Source organism: Sparus aurata, chromosome 3, assembly GCF_900880675.1.
Source record: "Sparus aurata chromosome 3, fSpaAur1.1, whole genome shotgun sequence".
NCBI classification, from domain to species: Eukaryota; Metazoa; Chordata; class Actinopteri; order Spariformes; family Sparidae; genus Sparus; species Sparus aurata.
The window spans coordinates 17905696-17931881 of record NC_044189.1 but is presented as its reverse complement, the minus strand read 5'-3'; the positions used below and the strand labels follow the sequence as shown (position 1 = coordinate 17931881).

At 42.7% G+C, this 26186-nt stretch overlaps 1 protein-coding gene and 1 long non-coding RNA gene across 3 annotated transcripts; one reads left to right on the top strand and one right to left on the bottom strand.

Moving 5' to 3' along the window:
• The first annotated feature begins 1483 nt into the window (after positions 1-1483).
• On the top strand, positions 1484-2386 carry LOC115579170 (uncharacterized). Its single transcript, XR_003983619.1, has 2 exons — positions 1484-1939; positions 2029-2386. It is a non-coding gene; the product is annotated as an uncharacterized LOC115579170 (long non-coding RNA).
• An 18821-nt stretch (positions 2387-21207) lies between these two features.
• Positions 21208-25637, bottom strand: LOC115578908 (tRNA selenocysteine 1-associated protein 1). Of its 2 annotated transcripts, none has more exons than XM_030412252.1 (9): positions 25456-25637; positions 24154-24251; positions 23977-24076; positions 23826-23875; positions 23571-23702; positions 22688-22804; positions 22384-22582; positions 22258-22291; positions 21208-21569 (listed from the first exon to the last, which is right to left on the bottom strand). In XM_030412252.1, exons 1-9 carry the CDS (start codon positions 25477-25479, stop codon positions 21409-21411), a joined length of 915 nt encoding a protein of 304 aa, XP_030268112.1. In that variant the 5' UTR covers positions 25480-25637; the 3' UTR covers positions 21208-21408. The 2 variants fall into 2 exon arrangements, with proteins under 2 accessions (XP_030268112.1, XP_030268111.1); XM_030412251.1 differs by having other exon boundaries at positions 23977-24091; positions 25456-25635.
• Positions 25638-26186: the final 549 nt, after the last annotated feature.

Sequence of the window (26186 nt, the reverse complement as noted above, 5' to 3'; positions counted from 1 at the left end):
CTACAAGGTTGTGAAATAGCCTTATAAAACCATGTACCAGATATACATACCTGAGGACCTTCCATCACAGCTTCTGACATTATTCCATCAAGACCCTATTGTCAGACATCTTGGAAGATACAAGAATTAAAGAAGGATGCAGAGTCTTGTTTACTGGCCAAAACTGAGCTGGGATGTCTAACAGTCTGTGACAACAACTGTATACTTTTAAAACATATACTTGTTTTCTTTTAGTATCCTTAAATAGAGTGTATTTTAATTCCCCTTCATTATAAGAGCGTCATTGAATTTCTCTGTCAAAGTCATGGATAAGTGTAATTCAAAGTCAGTTTGTTTATTCAGTTTATTCAGACATGAAAACAAAGAAAGTTTGTTTATTTAGAAAAATATATATATTTATAATATAAACACTTTGAAATAACGTATAAAGAAAAAAGGCCATCAATATTTTGTAAACCACAACAAACATTCTGCTATAGCAACAGAAAGAACAACCTCAAAGTGTCATGATTCCATCATGGCAGCCCTGCCTTTTCCCTTGTGTGTGTTTTGTGTCTCTGTCTGTATTATTCCTCCTGTGTCTCTCCCCCCCACTAAACATTAGACGTCTTATGGACGTGCAGATCATGTCTATATTGCGTCCGTCAGTCCAAGACCAATTCTGGACCTCTTCACGACGTGCAAACTAGGTCCACAATTTGGACGTCTAATCATGACCCCACTTGGACGTCAATATGCAGTTGAACATTTAAACGTCGGGCTAGGTCACTTTTTTGGACGTCTAAGACAGGGGCAGGGAATTGACATGATTATTATTATTATTATTATTATTATTATTATCATAGGAGTAGTACTAGTAGTATGGACATGATTATTTTGTGATTAAACATTATTTTTGAATAAAAGTAATGTTTTTGTTCGTTTACATTTTCCTGTTTTTCTTTTCTAAAACAGTGTAATTCTGTTTAATACAAAAAATATATATACATACAGTCAACGCCATTTTGATTGGCTGAGGCATTGCGTCATTACAACGTACATCCTAATAGCCATTCCCATAGGCCCAAGTGTTTGTCTTCGTTTGAAGCAATTGGCCGCTCGGCTCTGTGCACCGTTGACCTATACAACAACTTACAGCAGTCCGAAAATCAGCGTCTGGTCCGGTTCGGTCAGCTCATAGACCCATAAGTTAATTTTATGTTCATTTATGCATTTATAGCATTTGCCGTTTTAGCTTTGTTGTGTTAATCTACTTCAAATCTGTTGTCGCTATAATTAGCATTACATCTGCTAACGTTAGCTTTTGAACACGACCAATATTGTTTACAATGAAGATGGCGAAAAATCAATACTTAGAGTGACGCGCTTGAGCCGTGGGCTGTTACCCAACCATCGTCGGCAACAGGAGCCTCCAGTGTTAACGAGCAGGAGGGCCATTGTGGTGAGCTGGGAAGCGGGTGTTAGCAGCAGATGTTAACCGCTACCGCTCGTCGAAGTTAGCATAAAGCTACCTCATCACAACGGCCATCATACTTGTTAAGTTACCGGTCAAGGCTTTTTTGTCGGTGACGGCCGTGTATGGGTCCGTGGCTCCAGCGCTTCACTCAGACTTTAGTTATTTTTCTTTGCGGTGCTGCTGCTGACAGAGACGTGCCTGCACTTGCTAACATCCGGGACAGCTAATGGGGCTAGCAGCACAACAAAACAAAACAAAGCAAAATACTAATATACAGGCGGGAGGAGGGGGAGCTTCAGACACATCCACGTGGGGGTTCGCAGCCAAATGCATAACAATTTAGTGCAATGGAGTTCTGAGTTCAGTATTGTAAAGCTTTAGTTGGGTGTTTCTAAATCAGTCTTATCCTGTTGTCAGGTGGTGTTTGGTCCTCTTTTGAAAGTGGAGTGGGGTTTCCAGCCCTTTGGAAGCCACCTAAACAAGGTACAGATTGTGACCTCATGCTCCTTTGCACACACCCAGTCAAATAAATTATAAGACTAAACTGACTTATACTGCATCTGTGTCTACAGATGGCTATGAAAATGAGAGAATGGCGAAAACATCTAAGAGACATGGATGAACTTCTATGTTATGACAGCGAAGATGGACATCAGAGCATTGACATTAATATCGATGTTGTGGCTGGGAGTTGTAGCAGTGTAGTTGTAGCAGTGTGCCTGGGACCCCACGCAGTTTAACAAGTGACAGCGTTCCTGAGACATCACATGGTTTTGATTTTGACACTGATGTGGACTGTTTATCCACTGACTCTGAATATGAACCAAATGATGATGAAGCCGAAGTGATCAGCAGCCTTGAAGATGACCTGAGACAGTGGGCTACAGACAAAGGGAATGTGTGTTTGAAAATTAACCATTTATGTGTGGAGAAAAAAAAGCCAGATTTTTGTTTATTTTCACAAAATGAATCTGGTAAACCCTTTAATTTTTCTGTGTTCAGTTTGATTTTTACCCCAGTGTTCACACTTAAAAAATAAATAAATAAATAAATAAAAATATATATATGTATATGTGTTTAATTGTTTTATATTTTAATTGTTCTTATGTTTGTACATAGTCACTCAGGACTAACCCTATTTTTGTAGTACAGACCAAAGAGGTGTCATTTTATTTATTGTATTTTACCACTTTGTTTTTTTCAAACTTAATTGAGGGTTATGCTGCCTGCTGTGAAGTAGTAGCCTAGTAACTAGTATTTCTCAACTGAATCCTGGAGATTGGATTGTGATTTATTATTTTTAACAGCACGCCACCTTCTGAAATGGGACTACAGTTATGCATAGAATCTAGAAGCAGTACAGTATAAAAACAATGTCTAATATGAGTTCTACTTTGAGGTTGAAATGACGTCCACAAAGACCATATTTGGACTAGAAATAGCTCCTGTACAGAGGTACTGTGGATGTCATAAATGGACATTAAGTGTATGTCGAAAAAAAGACGTCATCTGGAGTAACAGTCTGCCTTGAGGTGACCAAAATTAGACGTGCAAAAATGACTTGGAAAAGACGTCGTTTGGACGTCTCTCTGCACAGTGGGCCTTGTCTGGGCTTCTTTTCCACAGGCAGCGCCAGGTGAATTCACTCCACAAATCAAGTCTCCCATTAAGCCACTGGTTTCCCTCCTGCTCATCGCCAGATCATTTCGTCAGTCAACGTGGTAGTTTGAATCCTGGCTCCTTTGTATTTTTGCCTTTGTGCTCTGTGCTTAGTTTGTGAAGCTAATCGTCTTGTGTTTTTTCAACCTCGCTTTAGATTGCTGTGCTTGCTGTGCAGTCTTGAGCTTTGCTTCCTCCCTGTCTGCCAGCGGACCTGCCTGGCTGCTACCAGCTCCCCTGTGCTCCCACTCTGTGTGAATCCACCAAAGAGACGGACCACACCTTCACCTACGCACTCACCGGTGACTTCACCTACCACGTCAGGATCCTGGCACTTCGCACCACCCGTCCACCTCGCACCTATTTTGCACCTTTTTGAACATTAAAGTCGAGTCATGCATTTGGGTCCTGATCTAACACAAACCGTAACAGAACGATCTGGCCATGTTGGACCCAGCCGACTTGAACTCTGGTTCAGATGTATCTAACCTGAGACATGCTGTGTCCTCCCAAGGGGTTATGCTTGGACATCACGACCAGACGCTACGTGGGATAATGGATTCCCTCACCAACCTGACTACCGGCCTCGCTCGAATGGAAAGTCAACTCCAGTCTCATAACCCACCTGTGTCTAATCTCTCTCCAGCAGTACCAGTGGGCGCCTTTCACCCTCGCGAGCCGTTCGTTCCTGCCCCTGAACGTTACGACGGAAACCTAGGTAGCTGTAAGTCATTTCTTTTCCAGTGCTCCTTAGTTTTTAAATTACAGCCATTGACTTATAGTACCGACAGAGCCAAGATGGCGTACGTTCTGGGTTTACTCACAGGGAGGGCTAGAGCCTGGGGAACAGCGTTTTGGCATAACCCACTTACTGTCAGCGCCACCTTTGATCAGTTTTCTACCAAGATGATGTCCGTGTTTGATCATCCCATCTCGAGCCATGATGCTAGCAACCAATTGCTTAGCTTACGCCAGGGCTCCTTAAGTGCAGCTAATTATTCAGTGGAGTTTCGCTCTTCAGAGCATTTTTTTGAAAGGGCTTAATGAAGCCGTTAAAGACTGCTTAGTGGGTAGAGCAGAGACTGAGAACTTGCAGGAGCTAATTGCGTTAGCCATTAAGGTAGACAATAGGCTAAGGGAGAGACGCAGAGAGAAAGGACAGGCCGCTTTTTCCCCTGGTACTGCTGCTTCTTTCAAGACTGCTACATCCCCTGCTCCTTTTGGACCGCCTGAATACCACTCTGCTAATGACAACCTGGCTGCTGCAACCACAAGACAGGAGGAACCCATGCAACTGGGTCGATCGGCTGACACCAGCAGAGTGCAGTCGGCGATTCAAGGAAGGGTTGTGTATCTACTGTGGACAATCCGGACATCAGCTCACTACCTGCCCACACCGGTTAAACTCCAATCCTCGCCAGTCGCAGTCGGGGTTCTGGTGAGTAGCACTGTGGTTCCCATGTTACCCCGTAGACGCATCAATCTTGGTGCTAGCATCTTGCTAAATGGTAAGACTTTGAGACTAGAGGCCCTCGTTGACTCTGGATCTGACTCCAGTCTACTTGATTCTCAGTTTGTTGACCAAGCCCAAATTAAATTCTCCTCCACTGACACACCCTTGGTTGTTAACGCTCTTAATGGCGATCTCTTGGCTCACATCACTCACCAAACAGAACCATTATCGTTATTGCTAGCTGGTAACCATCGTGAACAGATATCATTTCACGTCATGTCATCGTCTCATGCTCCTCTAGTACTAGGGTTACCCTGGTTTCAAAAACATAATCCGGTGATCGTCTGGGCAGCCGGGAGAATCACTGGTTGGAGTTCTTTCTGTCACTCTTCTTGTCTCAAGTCAGCTCTCTCTCCATGTTCGACAAAACCCAGTGCAGCACCATCAGAGCCCCCTGATCTGTCTTCTGTACCTCCTGAATACCACGACCTTGCTGAAGTGTTCAGCAAGCAGCGGGCTCTCTCTTTACCACCCCACAGACCCTACGACTGCGCCATTGAGATATTGCCGGGAGCTCTACTTCCTCTTGGTGCTGGTTTCCTTTTCGTGGAGAAAAAGGATAAGACTCTGAGACCCTGTATCGACTTTCGTGGTTTAAACAATATTACCATTAAAAACAAATACCCGTTACCACTCATAAACTCTGCCTTTGAACCCCTTCATGGCGCTACTATTTTTACTAAAGTGGACCTGCAAAACGCTTATCACCTGTTGCGGATAAAGGATGGAGATGAGTGGAAGACGGCCTTCAACACCCCTTTAGGACATTTCGAGTATCTGGTAATGCCGTTTGGACTTACGAACGCACCGGCCATTTTTCAAGCCATGGTTAATGACGTGCTGAGAGACTTTCTAAATCATTCTGTGTTTGTCTATCTTCATGACATTTTGAACCTCGAGGAGCACATTGCTCATGTGCGGCAGGTTCTTCAGAGGTTGTGGGAGAATAAACTGTTTGTAAAAGGTGAAAAGTGTGAGTTTCATGTCCCCTCTGTTTCCTTCCTGGGTTACATTCTGGAGAAAGGGCAGGTGAGGACAGATCCTGCCAAGGTCCAGGCAGTGACTACTTGGCCTCCACCCCAGTCACGCCATCAACTCCAGAGGTTCCTGGGCTTCACGAATTTCTATCGGCGATTCATCAGGAATTACAGTCAGGTGGTTGCTCTGCTAACTAAACTCACATCCCTATCTGTGCCTTTTGTTTGGTCTCCTGGGGCCGAGGAGGCTTTTCTAGAACTCAAGCGACGCTTCTCCTCGGCTCCCGTCCTGGTCCAGCCGGATCCTGACCGCCAGTTTGTGGTGGAGGTCGACGCATCGGACATTGGCGTTGGCGCTGTACTGTCACAAAGAGCCGCAGGTGATAACAAACTCCACCCCTGTGCATTCCTTTCTAAGAAGCTGTTTAACTTTATCCTCACTTATCGACCAGGGAGCAAGAATGTTAAGCCGGACACCTTATCTCGACAGTTTCAAGATGGCAGAGACAGTCCAGCCCCAGACACTATTCTCCCCGCTTCCTGCCTGATCGGCTCCCTGACTTGGGAGATTGAGTCGTTGGTTAAAACAGTTCTGCAGACTAACCCTGATCCTGGTGATGGTCCCCGGGGTCGCTTGTTTGTTCCTGTTTCTGTCCGCCCTCAGGTCCTCCAGTGGAGCCACTCATCCCGGTTTGCCTGCCATCCTGGTTTGTCTCACACCTTGTCCCTGCTTCAACGCCACTTCTGGTGGCCCACCATGGCTGTCGATACTCGTGAGTATGTCAAGGCCTGTACCGTGTGCGCCCGTGGGAAGGCGACTCATCGACCACCTGCCAGGTCTCCTCCACCCGCTCCCAGTGCCCGGACGTCCTTGGTCACATATCGCGGTGGACTTTGTAACCGGACTGCTATTGTCTCAAGGTAATGATACCATTCTTACCATCATTGATCGCTTCTCCAAAGCAGTACATTTTGTGGCCTTGCCTAAACTTCCCTCTGCTACAGAAACTGCTGAACTGTTGGTTAACCATGTGTTCCGGGTCCATGGGATTCCTTCAGACATCGTGTCAAGATAGAGGCCCCCAGTTCACATCAAGATTACGGAAGGAGTTTTGCCGGGCACTGGGAGCAACGGTGAGCCTGTCTTCGGGATACCACCCGCAGTCTAATGGCCAGACGGAGAGAGACAATCAAGATCTGGAGACGGCGCTGCGCTTTGTGCTCGGGACCCTGCCTCCTGGAGTACTCATCTTGCCTGGGTGGAGTACTCGCACAATTCACTGACTTCTGCAGCCACTGGTATGACACCTTTTGAAGCCTCTGTAGGTTACTTACCTCCTCTGTTCCCTTCCCAAGAGCAGGAGATCGCCGTACCATCGGTCCAGCTAAACCTCAGAAGGATCCGCAGAATCTGGAGAGAGACGGCTCTACTGCGCACCCAGGATCAGAATCGGATCACTGAAGATTCATCCCACCTTCCATGTTTCCCAGCTAAAACCTGTTTCCACCAGTACTCTGTGCCCTCCTGCTCATCGCCAGATCATGTCGTCAGTCAACGTGGTAGTTTGAATCCTGGCTCCTTTGTATTTTTGCCTTTGTGCTCTGTGCTTAGCTTGTGAAGCTAATCGTCTTGTGTTTTTTCAACCTCGCTTTAGATTGCTGTGCTTGCTGTGCAGTCTTGAGCTTTGCTTCCTCCCTGTCTGCCAGCGGACCTGCCTGCCTGCTACCAGCTCCCCTGTGCTCCCACTCTGTGTGAATCCACCAAAGAGACGGACCACACCTTCACCTATGCACTCACCGGTGACTTCACCTACCACGTCAGGATCCTGGGACTTCGCACCACCCGTCCACCTCGCACCTATTTTGCACCTTTTTGAACATTAAAGACTGTTTGTTGCACTGTAAACCAGAGTCGAGTCGTGCATTTGGGTCCTGATCCAACACAAACCGTAACACAAAGCAGAAAATCCAAGAATGATCAAAGCCCTGGTGATGTCATAAATTCTAGAATGTTGAAATGCTATAAATACAGGACCTGACTTTATATATCCCTTTTGTTATCAGACCGTCACCATGAGAGGAAAGAAAAGCAGAGAAGACTACGATAAAGAAGTAGGAGGCAGGATGATAGATTGCTCACAGGGTAGGAGAAGAAAGAGAAGCGTGAGCAAAGAAGACACAAAGGCACAGCAGAGGAGAAAACCAAGAAGATCGCCTTTGCCATGAAAAGGGCAGGGAATCCTCTGGAGATTGAGCGCCACTGCTGGCAGCTAGACACCTGGCTGCTGGATGAGACGGAGGAATCCAAACCTCTCGTTGAGGAGCAGATGGACGAGCAGATGGACAAGGAAAACAGGAAGAAGAGGAGCCTGTGAAAAGACCCCAGGCTTCCCATCAAGTCCAGCTTGAGGAGAACAGAAAGGAAACCAGGAAGATCGCAGCTACCCTGAAGAAGGCAGAGGATCTTCTGGAGACTGAGTGCCTCTGCTGGCAGCAGGAGAAAATCTCCCTGCTTGATGATCACAGTGAGGAAACTAGGCAGATCACATCTGCCCTGAAAAGGGCAGAGGATCTTCTGGAGACTGAGTGCCTCTGCTGGCAGCAGGAGAAAATCTCCCTGCTGGAGGAGATGGAGAAGTCTACAGCTCTCTATGAGGCTCAGCTGGATGAGCAGAAATGCGAGAACAAAACCCTTGCGGCTGCTCTGAAAAATGTTGAGCAGAAGCTGGAGAGTTATCAGGTGGAGTGGCAGCAGGAAAAGACATCCCTCATTCAGGCCACAGAAGGCTTCAAGAAGACTGCAAGATATGCAACAGGAAGCAAAGGAGGCTGTGGAAAGGTCTCAGGCTTCCCATCAAGCCCAGCTTGAGGAGCACAGAGAGGAAACCAGGCAGCTCACAGCTTCCCTGAAAAAAGGCAGAGGATCTTCTGGAGACTGAGCACCTCTGCTGGCAGCAGGAGAAAATCCCCCTGCTGGAGGAGATGGAGAAATCCACAGCTCCCTATGATGAGCAGAAATGCGAGAACAAAACTCTGGCGGCTGCTCTGATGAATGCTGAGCAGAAGCTGGAGAGTCATCAGGTGGAGTGGCAGCAGGAAAAGACATCCCTCATTCAGGCCACAGAGGGTCTCAAGAAGATGCTGCAGGAAAAGGAGCAGGAGAGGGAGGAGAAAGAAAGCTCAATGAGGTCCCAACTGGAAGATCTTCTGAGCAAGAAGCAGAAAAAGAAGAAATGGTACAGAGGGTTCTTTTGTTTGGCCTGATCCACACCCAGGAACTGAGACTGAATCAAACACACACCTGAGCTATAGGTGGTTTTCTCCGGGTGCTCCGGTTAGCCAACCTTTATTGAAGAAGAAATTCTTTAATAACATTTTTTTTTTAAGTTAAATTAGTTCAGGCGTGTAAAACCAGGTACCGGTTCCTGATCTGGGTCTTATTTATATATTTCTAAATGAACCATTAAAATGTCCACTAGTCTTTGCACCATCCACGCCTAAAGGATCGTCATCGGCGGGTCAAGGTCACAACAACACAAAGACTCTTTTAAGAGCCACCTGACAACACCAGACTATACAGTATCAGTAGAAACAGTACCCGTTCCTGATCTGGGTCTGTAAGGGACTCCATCCAAGATTTCAACACTAATTGTCCTTTGCCACTGAAATGTTGAGCTTTAAAAGGCTTTCTTCTGTCTGCCAGTAACGTCACCATTGCAACTACAGGAACCACACCACCCCACAGCGACGAAGCGATAAGATGGCTAACCACTTGTACACACTATAATACTAGTTATAAGAGTATCTTAATTTTAATCCATGTAGCTACATTTGTTTTGATCATAAAGCTCTGCATTCAGAGCCAAATTTGTGAAATCAGAAATAAAATAAAACAAGCCAAAGGCATTTCTTAATAGAACATTATTGTATATCATATGAGTTACTTATTTCATCAAATGGCTATAATGACATAAGATTGTGGGAAAGCATTCAGCCAGAGCTCCAACCTCATCACCCACAGCTGTAAACACAAGGACGACTGGCCCCATCACCGTCCTCACTACCTTGAAGGCAACCAGCACAAAGTGGACATAAAGTATTCTATTACATTAATCATTCAATATTTATTCCAGCATTCTCTCAGCCTTGAACTATATCACCCAGCTTTCTTTGTCTTTTTCCTGAGCTGTATGTCTATTTCTATCTTGTTCTTTGAACTTCATGAAACACTGAAAGCACCTAAAATGTCCTGTGTGTGTTCACATACTTGTCCAAATAAAGCAGGTTTTGATTCTGAAAAATGTTTTCAAAGAACAGAAATAAATACAGAATAAAAAAACCCACATTAATTAGTTTGAATGCTGCAAGCACAATGCTGCTATTGTCATTCTGGAATTTATTATTCCTCTTCCATACATTTTTTGGTTTGCTTCTCCTCCTGCAAATTTTGAGCTACAGAAATCATGAACTATGTTCAGCTTTTTAAGGACATGATGGTGTGCATTTCTCTTTTCTATCGTTTATACTTTTGGAAATATTTTCTGCTCATTTTTTCCCATTCATCCTTATGGGGAATTTTTCAAATTTCATTCTGCTACTGGTTCAGCATACGTTCAGCTATAGAAACCATTCAACTATCAAAATGTTCAGCTTTTTAACTTTTCAGCTTTTAAATATATTCAGCTTTTTTTTAAAAAAATGTAACATTGAAGTAAATGGGAAAATCTTCAAATCCTCTTCAAAACTCATCGACTTTCAACCTCTTCTTCTCCCTCATACTTTGAGCTAGAGACACCATTCCAACTTTTAAAGAGTCAGAGGACCTTGAACTATTGTGCATGTATTTTTTAACATCTTGTATGGTTTTGAAATCATCGCAGTTTTAGTTTTAAGGATTTTTAGCTCCTCTTCTGATTTTATAATGGGTGTGTATTGCGTGAGCTAGAGTGTGTGACATCATCGCTAGAGTGGAGAGCAGCTGGAAAAAGTGGAGAAAAAATTCTCTTCAGCTTGATTTGGATCCCACATCTTTTACTTCACATAGTCAATATATACATAGAAATGTAGACAATCGTGTTGGCTTTCAGCTGATGGTCTTATTTCAGATGTGGGACTTACATTTTTGGCTGTAGAAGCCCGAGAGCGACAAGTACTCCAGCAACTCCCCCATAAGCCGCAATGTCAATTTTGAGCCTATATTTCCCTAAAGTGCCCTAATTTTTCACTCTACAGATATAAAAAACACATCACAGAGTTGAGTAATGTCTCCTGTTACTACATAAGTAGTTATAATAATAACAAGGTTAATAACCTTGATACATTTATCCCTTTGAAACGTGTTTTTTAATTAAATTACCTTTTGTGTTAACTGTGAAAGGGATACTTTATGATTACTATATTTAAACTACAAGTAGATGTGCTACAGACTTAATTATTTTATTATTTCCCTTTCTACAATTCCGATTCTACAAGAGCAATGGAGATAACGAAGAGCCTGGCTGAAATGATTGTGAAGGACCTGCAACCTCTTTCTGTGGTTGAAGATGATGGCTTTAGGAATTTTGACACTGGATCCTCGGTACAAAATTCCAAGTAGAAAAACTTACAGCTCTTTATGAAGACTGCTGCTCTACGATCAGAAAGGCATTGAATGGTGTGGACACAGTTGTCCTTACAACTGACATGTGGACATCAAGAGCCACAGAGTAATATTCAACAGTGTCATAACACATCATAGATGAGAACTGGCAGATGCTGGCATACGTGCTAGAAACATGCCCTGTTCGTGGACAACACACTGCAGAAAATATTTGTTCACAGTTAACCAGAATCACAGAAGAATGGGGCATAACAGACAAGATTCAGGCTGTTATAACTGATAATGGCACCAACATGGTTGCTGCTGTGCGCAAAGCAGGTTGGACACACTACTCATATTTTGCACACACTTTAAATTTGGTGATGAAAGACTCTTTCAAGACTCATCCTGGCTTGCTTGAGATTCAGCAGGAAAGCGGTGCCATTGTTGCTTTCTTTCATCATAGCACTAAAGCTGCAGACAAGCTCAAAGAAATTCAGGAGCAGCAGAAGTTCCTGAAAAAAAACTTATTCAAGCAGTTGAGACAGGGTGGAACTCTGTAATCTACATGTGAGAGAGATTTTCTGAGCAAAAGGAAGCAGTTACCACAGTCCTCTGTCTCCTTGGAAAGAGCTCACTTGCTTAAGTGAGGAAGAATGGGCTATCATCAGTCTGTCCATCAATGCACTGAGACCATTTGAGGAAGCAACCAGGGAGATATCAACTAAAAAAAACATGCTTCAGTTTCAAAGGTGATTCCCCTGGTGTCACTGCTTCTCAGAACCACTGCAATTTCTGAGCGCCAAGGTAGCAAGCTAGCTGCTAAGCTGTCAGTGCAATGTCTGCATCGTTTCAGGGCTATTGAAACATGTTATGGTCTTGCTGTCAGCACCTACCTGGACACCAGATTTAAAAACCTGGCATTCTGGACTCTACAAATGTCGAGCCTATAAAAGCTCAACTTGTCACCGAAATGCAGTCAGTAGCCGTTTTAAGACAGGGCAGCAAGCCACCAATTTGCCAGTCCTTTTGGCGGTTTTAGACAGAGGCCGGCAAAGTGGGGGTCTGTTTTGGTCCGCCGATTTGCCGCCTCAGAGGATACACTTATTTCCGCCTTGCCTGTTTTAAAACAAGAAACAGCTGATCACAACAGTCAGTCCATCACTTTATCTGTGGACATTAAGATGAGCAACTGGACAACTGCTGAGATCCAGGAGATGCGTCTCCTCGGTCTCTGTAGCTGTTTGGTTGTGTCCGCTTGTTGTCGTAGCAGCAAGCTAGGGACAGTCGCTACTTTCAAATTAAAAGCCCCCCGCTAAGAACCCAGTTCTAAACTCAAATGGGGTGCAATGTAAAGCTCTTATTTTGAAGACAAATTCGTTGTCATTGTTCACAGCCCAACTTCGTGCTTCACGTCATGTCACATGTTTACGCCTACCTCAGAGGCGGCTTTTGGAAAAGGAGGAATATTACACCTCCATTTTAGAAAGACAGGGCAGCACATTTGCTCCAAGGTAAGGGCGTCAGCACCTTCATCATCTGCATCAAGCTCAAGCTCTGCCACCAGCTCTGCCCCAGCTCCTGCAACTACCTCAAGCTCGTCTGCAGGGGCTGCTGCATCCCCACCTGCAGCAAAAGGCGGGATATGGACAGAATTTGACTCTCAAGTCCTTGCATCTCAGCAGCATCGACAGCTGGCACTGGTGCTCTGATTGAAATACGCAGGTACTCAGAAGAGAGGCCAATTCCTCGGGATCAGGATCCACTACTTTGGTGAAAAACAATGCATCAACATTCCCCCCTCTGAGCAAACTTGTCAAGAAACACTTGGGAGTGGATGCAACATCAGTGCCAGCCGAGAGGATTTTTTCAAAGGCAGGAAGGGCAATGTGCAATAATAGCAAAACATGTGAACATGATACTGTTCCTAAACACAAACCTGTAACCAAAACCTCTGTCCTGCACAGGGGGACAGGGCCCACAGGGTCAAAGAGCAGAGTGGAGCATGGAGGCGTGGCTACAGGAGAGAGAGAGGTGGAGAGGGCTCAGGAGAGCAGCGCCAGGTTAGTGATTGGCAGAACTGGTGACCATGCTCACCTCCACATAGAGTAATCATTTATAATATCTAATCAGAGTGTATTCAAATAGGATGTTATGATTTTGTGAGTAATAATACAGATGGCCTCTGTGAAGTCCATTAATTCCTGATTAGAAACACCTTGAAGGACATTATCCTTGGACCCACCATGGACTGTTCTCCCACCACGGGGTGGGGGGGCTTCTGGGAATTTTTTTTTTAAGGCTTTGGGCGTTGTTACAATTTATTCATTTATAATTTTTTAAAAGTGCACTGAATGGGAGAGAATGTGTTTTATTTTTGTATTGTATTTCCACATTTTACATTCATAACACATTCACAACACAGGTTGTTTTAAATGTTTAATAACATTTGTTGTGTGCTGAATTATTTTAGTTGAGAGTTTATATAAATTGTATTTAAGTTTTGTTACTGGTCTGTTCTGCAAACGTTTAATAATAAAATATTTTGTATTTACATATAAACTTTGCTTAAATTCTGTCCTGGGTTTGAACTAATTAACAAAAGGAAAAATCACAAAAACACTTGAAGGTTAGGAAAATTCATTCAGATTTAGCAATTTGAGGATGCATCCACCTTAATTACTAAAAAGTATCCTTATCGGTATCGGCAATACTGATCCTGTATTTAAATTACTAGGTATCTGATCGATACCAAATCTTGCAGTATGCACACTAACACATGTGCGTTGCGTTCCGGATCCGCTACGGTTTTGCTCCGTCATCCGGCTGCGTTTGGACAGCTGGAGTGGCGAGACCGTAATCCCGCGCGACCGCAGTTAAAGGTATGCCTTTTAAAAGCAACAACAAACACGAAAAAAGGTTAGTGTTCCCAGTGAAGGAGAAGAAGAAGGGTGGACTTGTTTGGATTTGTCTCTCTACCATGGGTAAGTAGCCTGTTTTATATCTACTAGTGCATTGCCCGTAGGAAATATGTATTCCTATAGAAAAGTGGGAGGTTAAGTAGCTTTTTCATGGATGGCCAAATGAGGCTGTGTTTCAAGTAGGGGTGGGCGATACTGCAAAGTTTGGTATCGATCCAATACCAAGTAAATACAGGGCCAGTATTGCCGATACCAATACCGATACTTTTTACTTGAAAATTCCTGATCAATGAATGATTTTGTACTTTATTTAACATATTAAATCTCTAACCTGCATGTAGCCTAAATAGGAATACTAATGTTCCTTCAACAGATACACAAAAGGGTTATTATATTCTTGAGGTAGGTTATATATCTTAATATAAAGTATATATTTTTGAGTTACAGTTACAGTGAACCTGAGTGAGCGGAGTGAGAGAGATGAAGAGGAGCGCTGCGCTCACACAAACTCTGTGAAGAAATACAAGTGATTTGCTGAATTTATAGAAGAGAAACTACAACAAAAATATCGATCTCATCACGCTGGTATCGATCCAATACCAGTACTCACCTTGGTATCGATACTATCGATATTTGGATCGATCTGCCCACCCCTAGTTTGAAGGTGGGACGTCAGGGATATTTAGGTTTGTTGCGATATCCGATATTCCAGGGTATAATTGGCCGTTTTTGACTATTTTTGATTTTGCCATTATATTTCACCTTAAAAACTATTTACTTGGTGTCATTATTTTCAGCACAACCTCACATGTGTGACTGTCGAGTTATTTTTTTATTTTGACATACTGTATTAAGACAATGAACCCAAAATCACAAAAAAAAAAAAAAAAACAGAGTAGAAAAAGTTAGATTTTTTACTGTGAAAACCATTGTGTATTACTTATCATGCAAATATAAATTGTTGTTTGCTAAATATGTGCATAAATTAAAAAAATGTACAAAGTTATATGTAACTATTTACATTTAAATGCAGGCAATGCTCAGGTCTGCCTGAGTTCCTTCCAGCTGAATGAAGAGCTGCACTGCCTGCTCCACATTCAGCAGTCTCCTCATTGTTTTGACTCATTAAACAAAAAACTGACTCCACTACACACTAAACACACTACACCAAACACTACATAACACACTAACTATACACTCCAAACACACTAAATGTCACAAATCCCTCAACTCTCAATATCGCTGTCTCTATCCACCAAACAATATGTCTTTTCTCCCCTCCACTTCACTGACAAGTAGCTTGACTTCAGTGTGAGAAAGTTTTCTTTCTCTTTGAAATCACATGAGGGGGATCATATGAGGCGTTGCGTGGCTTCCTCTGGCATGATAATCTTCATATTATCCTATAATGCGTGCGCCATTATTTTCGAATCTTGTAGAGTGTGCAGGTTGGAAATTACAAAGACGAGCATCTGTGAGGACTCTCCTTATGTTCATGTAGAAACCTGATTTTACAATCTGTAAGGATTTTGAAACCCCTATAGCGTGAGCAATGGTCATACTAACAGGGTTATAGCTAATTTAACAAGGCTAATGAGGTGTCAGCTAATTTGAGTCTTAATGTTAATGTCTTGATAATCCCCCAGTCTGGAACGACCGACTATCACCTGAACAAACTTAACTGAGTACTACCAACTTCAACAGCGTCTTTTCACACTGTTACTATAGTTCTCTCCCTCTACAGCACCTGTCTCAGTATTACTAGATAAAATTAGTAGCCAGCTACTCAATGCTAGACATATGAAAAATATTAAGATTCTGATATATATTCCTGTGGTACTGCTGCATCTATCCCTTAAATCACAAACACCTTGCTGGCAGGAGCTTGCAGTTATTTTGCACTGATTAAACTGCAAATCAGTAATGAACTTGGCAGGAGGAGGGCTAGGTAGCCAGTTAACGGGGAGACCTGCAGTGTGTTTGCCTAGGAGAAACCGGTCAATGGAGCTAATGGCTTACAAAAGAGTTAAACACACAGCAGGACTGAGGATGTATATTCTGAAGAACGTTAAGTGTGAAAGTGAAATGCTGTTCAATGTGACAACTAAACAAGTTTCAATTTACAGTTTGGAGGATAAAATACACCAAGTTTGGAGACACATCACTGTACATTTTACCAAACTGGAGTTGTGGCTCCAGGGCACAAAGACCTCAGTACAAAGACTGATACTTCAACAACTATTTATTGTTTTCTTACTTCTGCTTTTTACAGTTATTAAATAAAATTTTATTTTGTTTTAGATCCTCTCTATCGATCAAAATTAATCTTATTGTTTTCATAACATTTCAGTGGGTTTTTTTTTATATGCCACTAATAATCAGATCAGTAATTTGGCACTGGCTGACACCACTTCCTTGCAATCAATGATCAGCCCCAAACCCCTGACTGGAGCACCCCATTTGTGCAGTTCGTGTGGACGGTCAATTACTTTAGATGAACACTTTAAACAACAATATCAGAAGTCAAACAATCGGCCTGTTACAAAAAGGCACCATAATGTGGCTGTGGACGCTGAATTGCCATTAACCTAAATTTTGTTTTTACAATTTGTTTTATTTCATATAACAGTCATGGTCAAGGTTAACATCCACTTAGGAAGAAAATGCATATCAAGGCCGCCTTCAATTTCCAATTATTTCAAGTGATGAATGAATGGAACATCTATGAAGTTTGGTTCAACTACAAGTATAGAGTGCATAGCACAGTTGTGTCACTGCCACTATCAGAAAACACACCTATCACCTGCTGCTGAGAGAAAACTGGTCAGGATGATCAAGAGTCAACCAAAAAAAAACAAAAAGCAAGTCTGCAATGGATCAGAAGCTGCTGGAAGACGGGAGTCAGTGTCCACAGAAAAAACCTTCTGGAGGAAAACTCTGTGGTCACATGAAACCAAAACTGAGTTGTTTGGCCACAATGAGCAGCAATATGTTTGGAGGAGAGAAGGTGAGGCCTTTAACCCCGAGAACACCAGACCTACTGTCCAGCATGGAGCTGCTAGTATTATGCTATGGGGCTGCTTTGCTGCCAGTGGATCTGCTGATCTAAAAGAAAGTAAATGGAATAATGAAGAAGAAGGATTATTTTCAACAAGACTGTGCCAGGAAGACAACACATTTAGTTGAACTTCACCGATTGTGTCAAGAGGAGTGGTTAAAAATTGCGCCAGAGGACCACCAGAAGCTTGTGGATGGCTATCAAAAGCGGCTAACCGAGCTGAAAAATGCAAAGACACATCTCTCTATAATACAAGGAATCTCTGTCTGTCTGTCTGTGTGTGTGTGTGTGTGTGTGTGTGTGTGTGTGTGTTCCTCAAATATCTCTGCGGATCAGGATCAGACTGACCTGAGACTTTCAACATGGCTGCTGCGTGGTTCAGTGGTGTGCAATAAGCATTTGCTTGGACTGCAATGATAGCGTGAATAAATTATTTCATAAATGCTTTACAAATTCTGCAAGCATTGTCCACCGGAGCCACCACAGTCACGTGGGCACCAGAGCCAACCACTGCACACCGTGGCCATGTGCGCACCAGAGCCAATCACGGCAGAGCTCAAGCCCACGACATACCTTAAAAAAACAAGCGGATTTATACCTGCAGCGGCGCGAGCTGGACCGGGATTTTGCCGGCGGGTCCGTTCCGTTCTGTGCATCTAAACTGACTGTTGTGGATTAATGAGATTAAACAAGTCCAAGTCTCTTCGGGTCTGAGGAGATCCGGAGACGCGCGGACAACAAAGTGGGATCGGAATCTGTGGATGTTTGTGTGTAGCTAGCGCTAGCCGCTAGCTAGCACTAGCTACACGGCCCACCGCCTGAGTCAACGGAGCGGACGCACTGGCACGTCCAAAACCGGATTTAGGGTAAATAATGTCCAAGACGCCTTTTTGCGAACATTGCCGTTACGTTTGCTTTGTGTCTGGTGCAGGAAGAAACAGTAAAAATGTGCTTTTGTCACAAGCGAATTTATACCTGCAGCGGCGCGAGCTGGACCGGGATTTTGCCGGCGGTTCGGTCCCATTCTGTTCTGTTCATCTAAACTGACTGTTGTGGATTATAATGAGATTAAACAAGTCCAGACTGAGTCTGTTCGGGTCTGAGGAGATCCGGAGACGCGCGGTCAACAAAGTGGGATCGGAATCTGTGGATGTTTGTGTGTAGCTAGCTGCTAGCCGCTAGCCGACCCACACGGCCTAACGTTACCTACCGAGTTGACGGAGCGGGCGCACCGGCACGTCCAAAATCGGATTTTGGGTAAATAATGTCCAACACGCTTTTTCGCAAACATTGCCGTTACGTTTTCTTTATGTCTGGTGCAGGAAGAAACAGTAAAAATTTGCTTTTGTCACGAAAGTGTCCAAGCAGCAAGTTTGGTTGTTGAGGAACAGGAAGATGTGGGAGGGACATCGGCGGATGATTGACAGCAGCAGTGATGTGTTGGAGACAGCGACAGAGATAGCGAGTTTTGAGAGTTGAGAGATTTGTGACATTTGTGACATATCCACCTTATTCCTGACTTTGTGAGTTTACCCATGGTTCATAGCGGTATTCGGTTATGCTCTTCCGGTTGAACTGGCTGACCTCGGTGTTTACGCTAACGTAGCTGTCATGCTCGCTCTAAAAACCGGCTTTTAACACAAAGAAAGCGACAGAATGGATAAAAATCGGAGGTGGATACACAGTACAGATGTTTTAATAAGTCATGAGGACAGTTCTCACGGAGTGGGCAAATGACATGAAGCATTAGCACGGCATTAGCCCGACGTTAGCTACATCGCTAACGTCGGGCTAATGCCGTGCTAATGGGTCTAATGCTTATTATATTTGCATTATAACTAATGCAATTGGTCCATTAAACATATTTGTGGTTTTCACAGTAAAAAAACTAACTTTTTCTACTCTGATTTTATGTTATTTTGTGATTTTAGGTCCAAAGTGTTAATATAGTACCTTAAAATGAAAAAATAAATGTACAGTCACACATGTGAGGTTGTGCTGAAAATAATTACACCAAGGTAAATAGTTTTTAAGGTGACATATAATGGTATAATCAAAAACAGCCAATTATATCCCTGACGTCCCACCTTCAAACACAGCCTCATTTGGCCATCCACGAAAAAGCTACTTAACCTCCCACTTTTCTATAGGAATACATGCTTCCTACAGGCAATGCACTAGTTTAACCAAATATTAGAATTACTGTATGTATATTTTTGATCCAAAGACCTATAATAAATTTCACTGAACCAAACTTCATGAATGTTTTTATGACAAAGTAGTTTGTGTTCCACTCATTCATCACAGAACATCATCAGGGACGCCTCCCACCCTCTCCACACATTCTTTGGACTGCTCCCATCAGGAAAACGGTTCCGGAGTCATAAAGGTCGAACTAACAGACTTATCAACAGCTTCCTTCCACACATCTTCCTTTCGCTTTTGTCACGAAAGTGTCCAAGCAGCAAGTTTGGTTGTTGAGGAACAGGAAGATGTGGGAGGGACATCGGCGGATGATTGACAGCAGCAGTGATGTGTTGGAGACAGCGACAGAGATAGCGAGTTTTGAGAGTTGAGAGATTTGTGGAGTGTATAGTTAATGTGTTATGTAGTGTTTGGTGTAGTGTGTTTAGTCAGTAGTGGAGTCGTGTTGTGAGGCAAACCAAGGAGGAGACGGCTGAATGTGGAACAGGCAGGAATGAGCTGAGCCCTGAGCCTGAGGCATTACCTGCATTTAAATGTAAATAGTTACACATAGCTTTGTAAATTTCAAAAACTTATGCACCAACTTAGCAAACAACAATTTATATTTGCATTATAACTAATGCAATTGGTCCATTAAACATATTTGTGGTTTTCACAGTAAAAAAAACTAACTTTTTCTACTCTGATTTTATGTTATTTTGTGATTTTAGGTCCATAGTGTTAATATAGTACCTTAAAATGAAAAAATAACTGTACAGTCACACATGTGAGGTTGTGCTGAAAATAATTACACCAAGTAAGGCAAGGTAAATAGTTTTTAAGGTGACATATAATGGTATAATCAAAAACAGCCAATTATATCCCTGACGTCCCACCTTCAAACACAGCCTCATTTGGCCATCCACGAAAAAGCTACTTAACCTCCCACTTTTCTATAGGAATACATGCTTCCTACAGGCAATGCACTAGTTTAACCAAATATTAGAATTACTGTATGTATATTTTTGATCCAAAGACCTATAATAAATTTCACTGAACCAAACTTCATGAATGTTTTTATGACAAAGTAGTTTGTGTTCCACTCATTCATCACAGAACATCATCAGGGACGCCTCCCACCCTCTCCACACATTCTTTGGACTGCTCCCATCAGGAAAACGGTTCCGGAGTCATAAAGGTCGAACTAACAGACTTATCAACAGCTTCCTTCCACACATCTTCCTTTCGCTTTTGTCACGAAAGTGTCCAAGCAGCAAGTTTGGTTGTTGAGGAACAGGAAGATGTGGGAGGGACATCGGCGGATGATTGACAGCAGCAATGATGTGTTGGAGACAGCGACAGAGATAACGAGTTTTGAGAGTTGAGAGATTTGTGACATTTGTGACATATCCACCTTATTCCTCACTTCGTGAGTTTACCCATGGTTCATAGCGGTATTCGGTTATGCTCTTCCGGTTGAACTGGCTGACCTCGGTGTTTACGCTAACGTTTACGCTAATCAAAAACAGCCAATTATATCCCTGACGTCCCACCTTCAAACACAGCTCCCATCAGGAAAACGGTTCCGGAGTCATAAAGGTCGAACTAACAGACTTATCAACAGCTTCCTTGCACAAGCTGTTAGATTGATGAACTGCTAATCTGGAGCATATGCACCGATGCACTTCACGAGCACCTAGTCATAATTTTAGTTTTAAATTATTATATTTATATATCTTGTGTCATTTATTGTGTCTTCTGTTATTGATCCTGGAGAAACGTAATCTCATTTTTGTTGTGCTGCTTCGTTGGTACAACAAATGATAATAAAAGCTTTGATTGATTGATTGAAACAGAGCTGTAGAAATCATTGGTATGTAATATCAGTATATTTCATGGGTGGTTGCACTTGAAGAAGATCCATCACCATGAGTTACATCCTTTTATACGTTCTTGAAAAAAAACAAAAAAAACAAACATGAATACAGTCAAAATTTCCGCAGACAATTGAAAATGAATGACACTGGAGAGGTTAAGTCCAGAGAAGAAAATGTGTTCAGTTTCAGCAATAAATGGGCTCTGGAAGGATTGATGTCGTATAGTCCTGTTCCATGGAGAACTCTGCTGGCTGCCAGTGACAATCAATGAGAGCATCGTATAGTTCCTCACTGAGCTCCATGAACTTCCTGTTGGCCTCACCCACATCCACCTCCAGACTGGGATCTGAAACACAAGAACAGTTAGTACGAAGTGTTTCAAACACATGAGACAATGGAGGACGGAAACGGTCCAAATAAGGAAAAAAACAAAAAAATACACAAATGATTAATGAAATTTACACTGTGTTTTAAGCGTCTTAACATGCTCCACATCTCACACCAAAAGTTATGCAACATCAGCAGACACCTTACAACACAGCACTGTAGCGTGTATGACTCAAAATGAATAAAAAAGTAGTTAAAACAGTGTGTTTGTGCAAGGAGCTACATATCGGTTTGTTGACATCCGTGTGTTCCGGTAGCTAGACCAAACTAGTCAATCCGTCGAGGGTAGCTTGAGAAATGAAGCTGCATGTTTAAATCGACCAAAGTTCTCCTTTAAGGTTGCTTCAACCAGGACTCTTTTATGAAGAAGACATATTTCCTAATGATATCCACCAGCGGCTGTGCCATGAGTCTCACTGACTTATGGAGTTTCCTGATGGAGAGACAGCTTTACTTGTTGATAAAGTAACATGGCTCAATGTCCCTTCAGGGTACTCCACTAGGCACGGCTCAATACCAATATTTTTGGGGAAACTGGGTTGTAAACCATCTGAAACAATCATCTTGTAACTAATCAAAACTGATGAAATGGAACTGAAAATCTAAAATGAAAATAGTTATTTGCAATCCCCAATCCAAATACCAACCTTCAAGTCCATCATCCTGAACAGCTTCAGTTTCCTAAAAAGAAAAAGCGTGTTACAATTATTTATGTCTGTTAACAAAGACACATTGATAGATGTCAACAATGGCTGTCCGCAGATAAAAATTACCTGTGGTGGGGGCTGCTGTGTGTAATCATACTGCTGGTAGTCGTAGCCAGTCTGGTCATAGCCCCAAGACGGGTAATACCCAGGATAGGCCTGCTGCTGATAGGGGTTGTACTGGTCGTAGTTGTTTCTGTATCCTGAGCTGGACTGCCACGATTTGTGCTCCGACTGCTGCTGTTGCTGCTGCTGCCTGTTCCTTAAACTGAAGAGGAGAAAGACACAGCCTGTTTAACTCATCATCCAGCTATTAAAGTGTAATACATACATTTGCTTGTTGACAACAAGACTGACGTCTTTGAAAACTCACTTGTTAGCAGCCAGGCTTAGTCTCAGAGGTTTACCGCCCAGTCCCACAGCACCCTGACACTCCTCTAACGCCCGCTTCTGCAGCCGCTCATCTGGGAATTGAACAAAGCCGCAGCCCCTAAAGTCAGACACAAGACAGTAGTCAAATCCTTGAGGGAGACAACAGTGCTGTTGCTCTTCATAGCCCCCTATAGGAACCAAAATCATTGTATTTATAACTAACGCAGAGACTAGAATTACCACCTCGTGGTCCTATGCCTTCGCATACCAGTCATGATGTTTCTGCGTTATGGCACTGAATAATGCCTGAACAACTTTTGCAGAATATTATGATGTCCCATTGAAGTTGTACACACTGAATTGTCACTCTGTGTAGTCCCGTCACATTGCTTTGTGGGTAATTTCTCTTTTATTTGATTAGTGAAGGATCTGTTTAGTTATAACACTGTGAACACCATCAGATCGACACGCCCCCGCTCCGCGCCTCCAGCTTATCCATTCACATCGGTACATTTTGCCTCTGCTGTGACTCTGACACTACCTCCAGAGGCGCATCAGAGCCAAAGTGAAATTTCACCCCTTGCCACACCTGAAACTTTCACACAGAGGACGATGTGGAGAATCGGCACATGATTCCTGCATTTAAAGGGCAGTGTGAATGGGGCCACTGCTGCAGCCCCTACACTTTGGAACTTTCTCCCAGCAGAGATCCACAACCTTGTAACCTTCATGGTGTGTAGTAAAAGAGAAGTGTGTAAGCCCGGGCTTTCTCATGTACACAAAACCACTTGGAACACATTTTGAGGAAGGTAGCAACAATCCAACAATACATATGTATATTTGCAAAATATTTTCTCCACCTCATGTGGTGACATAACACTCACTTGGAGTTACCCATGCTGTCCAGCACCACTTTTCCACCACGACAGGAAGGGTATCGGTTGTAAAAGAATTCATAAAGCATTCCGTCATCCACCTCTGGAGTTATATCGCCAACAAACAGAGAATACATCGGACTGCAACAGGAAAAAAACAAAAGCTGTTTTATATTTCGAGTGCAACCATGAAGACATATGATCAATAAAAGATGGATTCAATGACAATTTTGTCATTAAAGTATGACCTGCTTCTCTACTTACCCAATGTCTTGTTTCCCAAAGGTGGCTCGGTTTAACTTGAATCTTGTAGGCTGTGGGAAAGAGACATTAAAGTCGACCATGCCATTTTTCACAGTCTCTACTGTGATAGGACAAAAACATGACAACTGTGAAAAGTAAATGCTTATCATACGGGATTGGCTCCTGGTAAGGCTTTTCCATTGATTTTGCGCAAACACCTCTCTGCCGTGGCCTCATCGGTCATCTCCACAAAGCAGTAGCCCAGGGCCCCCCTGGGTGACGACACACTGTTTAAAGTCAGAATAGAACAACTGCAAAACTGGACAAATGCTTGTGGTTTAGCTCTTACCCCGTCATCTTGTTGCGTATGATGCGCACATTGACCACCTGCTCCCCCATGGTGGAAAAGGCTCTGGTGATAAACTTCTCATCCATGTAGGCCTCAAGCTACAGAAGGAAAAAAAAAAAAACATACCAAATAAGATCTCGGGAATCATAACGATAACACTAGTGGTTAATGCAAAGCTGTAGTTGGCTTTCAGTTCACAAATTCAGATTTTCGGGTTGAGGGGAAAGGAAGTATCAAAGTGCTAAACATTATGGGAACAACCTAAACGCTGTTAAAGCCCATTTCACATTTGTGAAACCATAATCCCAGGTATTTCAACAGAAAAGGGACAATTTCAACGAGCTTCCCCATTCAGACAATTGCAGGCTGATCTGACACACGGAATAAAGGTTACAAGGCTCTTTAAAGAGGGTTTAAGCGATCTTGAGTTTCTTCGTGTAAATTTGGTCCATGAATGATAAATCAAAGGACGATTAGAGGTATTTTATGAGGGGTCAAAGTGGTGTGAGAATGTGCATAGCTCACACATACACTAGACCAATGTATACAAGTTTTTTTGAGAGATAGCTGCAGGTTAAATGATACGGTGTACATGGGTTATATGTATATGGGTTATAAAATATGGATGCGATTTATTATGAGATATAAAAAGGCTCCGTGAATCATCAACAAATCGAGTCCTGAGGCCAGTGAAGATTCACACATCTGGGTACAACAAAAAAGTAATCAGAGTACTCTAACGTTACTTCGTTACACATTACCCCCAACATTGTATTTTGAGTGCTCTAAATGGGTAAAAATGGGTGCTGTTCTTACAAACTGTTCAAATGTTTCAGAATATCCAAAAAGGGGAAATGCCAATTTAGTTTATGTTTGACCATTATTAGCACACTGGGTTTTAAATAAGACCTGATTTGATGTGGTCTGGATGGAGGAAGTTTCCACTAATAAAAGCTCCTGAACGAACTGTCTGGACTGCTTTCATCCTCGTACAGTGGATATCATACTCCATCCCACTGTAAGGGGAGAAGCGTTTACCTCATGAAAACCATGAATTAGACTAAAAGTGCTAAGTGCTGCGTTCCCGACGTACCACATATCTACATTTTTAATCAATAGCGTGTCAACTACTCGATAAAATCCAACACACAAAGCAATATGAAAGTGCTGCATGCTAAAGTTTTGAATTACATTACATGCACACAACGCCTGGCGCTCACTGAAGCAGGAACGTTAACACAGCTAACGTCAAACACGCAGTCAAACTGAATCATTTAAAAGCAGTAATAAGTTCAAACTTACGTTCCCCATCCATAACGTACTCATGGTGCCGCAGTAGACGTGGAGTTTCTACGGAGAATGGAGGTGTTGAATTAAACTGAGCCCTCAAAGATGGACATGCTAGCTCCCGGAGAGTAGTAAAGTTGAGGGCCTCCGACAATGTTACGTCGTAACGTCGCCTCAACGTCATCTTCTTCTTTGGTTTTTGCATCCAGGAAATCGAACTACCGCCGCCGACTGGTTTCAAAATAAAACTACATTTTCGATGTGCCCCACCGTCACCCCTGAATGACGAGCCGCGACCCAAATCAAGGAACATTTTCAACTTCTCAAATGTATTAAACATAATACTTAACTAACTGTACTATTATAACTATTCAGTCACTTATTCAAGCAATACAAATTTAAAAAAGGTGGCAACTATGACAACCAGTACATCACTATGAAAAAAAAAAATCAGTTTCTTCAGTAGCAGTTTTTATCCACAAATTAAAAATAAATTAAACAAAAAATTCAATTCAAAAAGATTCAACAATACTTCATTAACTTTTCTTCTGATTACCTTATCAGTGGGTGAATACTGAAAAACACTGTGTTTTGTAAAAATCAAGCAGCACTGGCGTTCGGTGTAACACTGACATCCCTCAATAAATAGCCAAAAAAGGGGGAAAAAATATAGACCGACTAAAAAGATAGTCACTCGAGGCTCTAATAGAACTTGAAAGCCTCTGCGGCAACTCTCAATGTCCAAA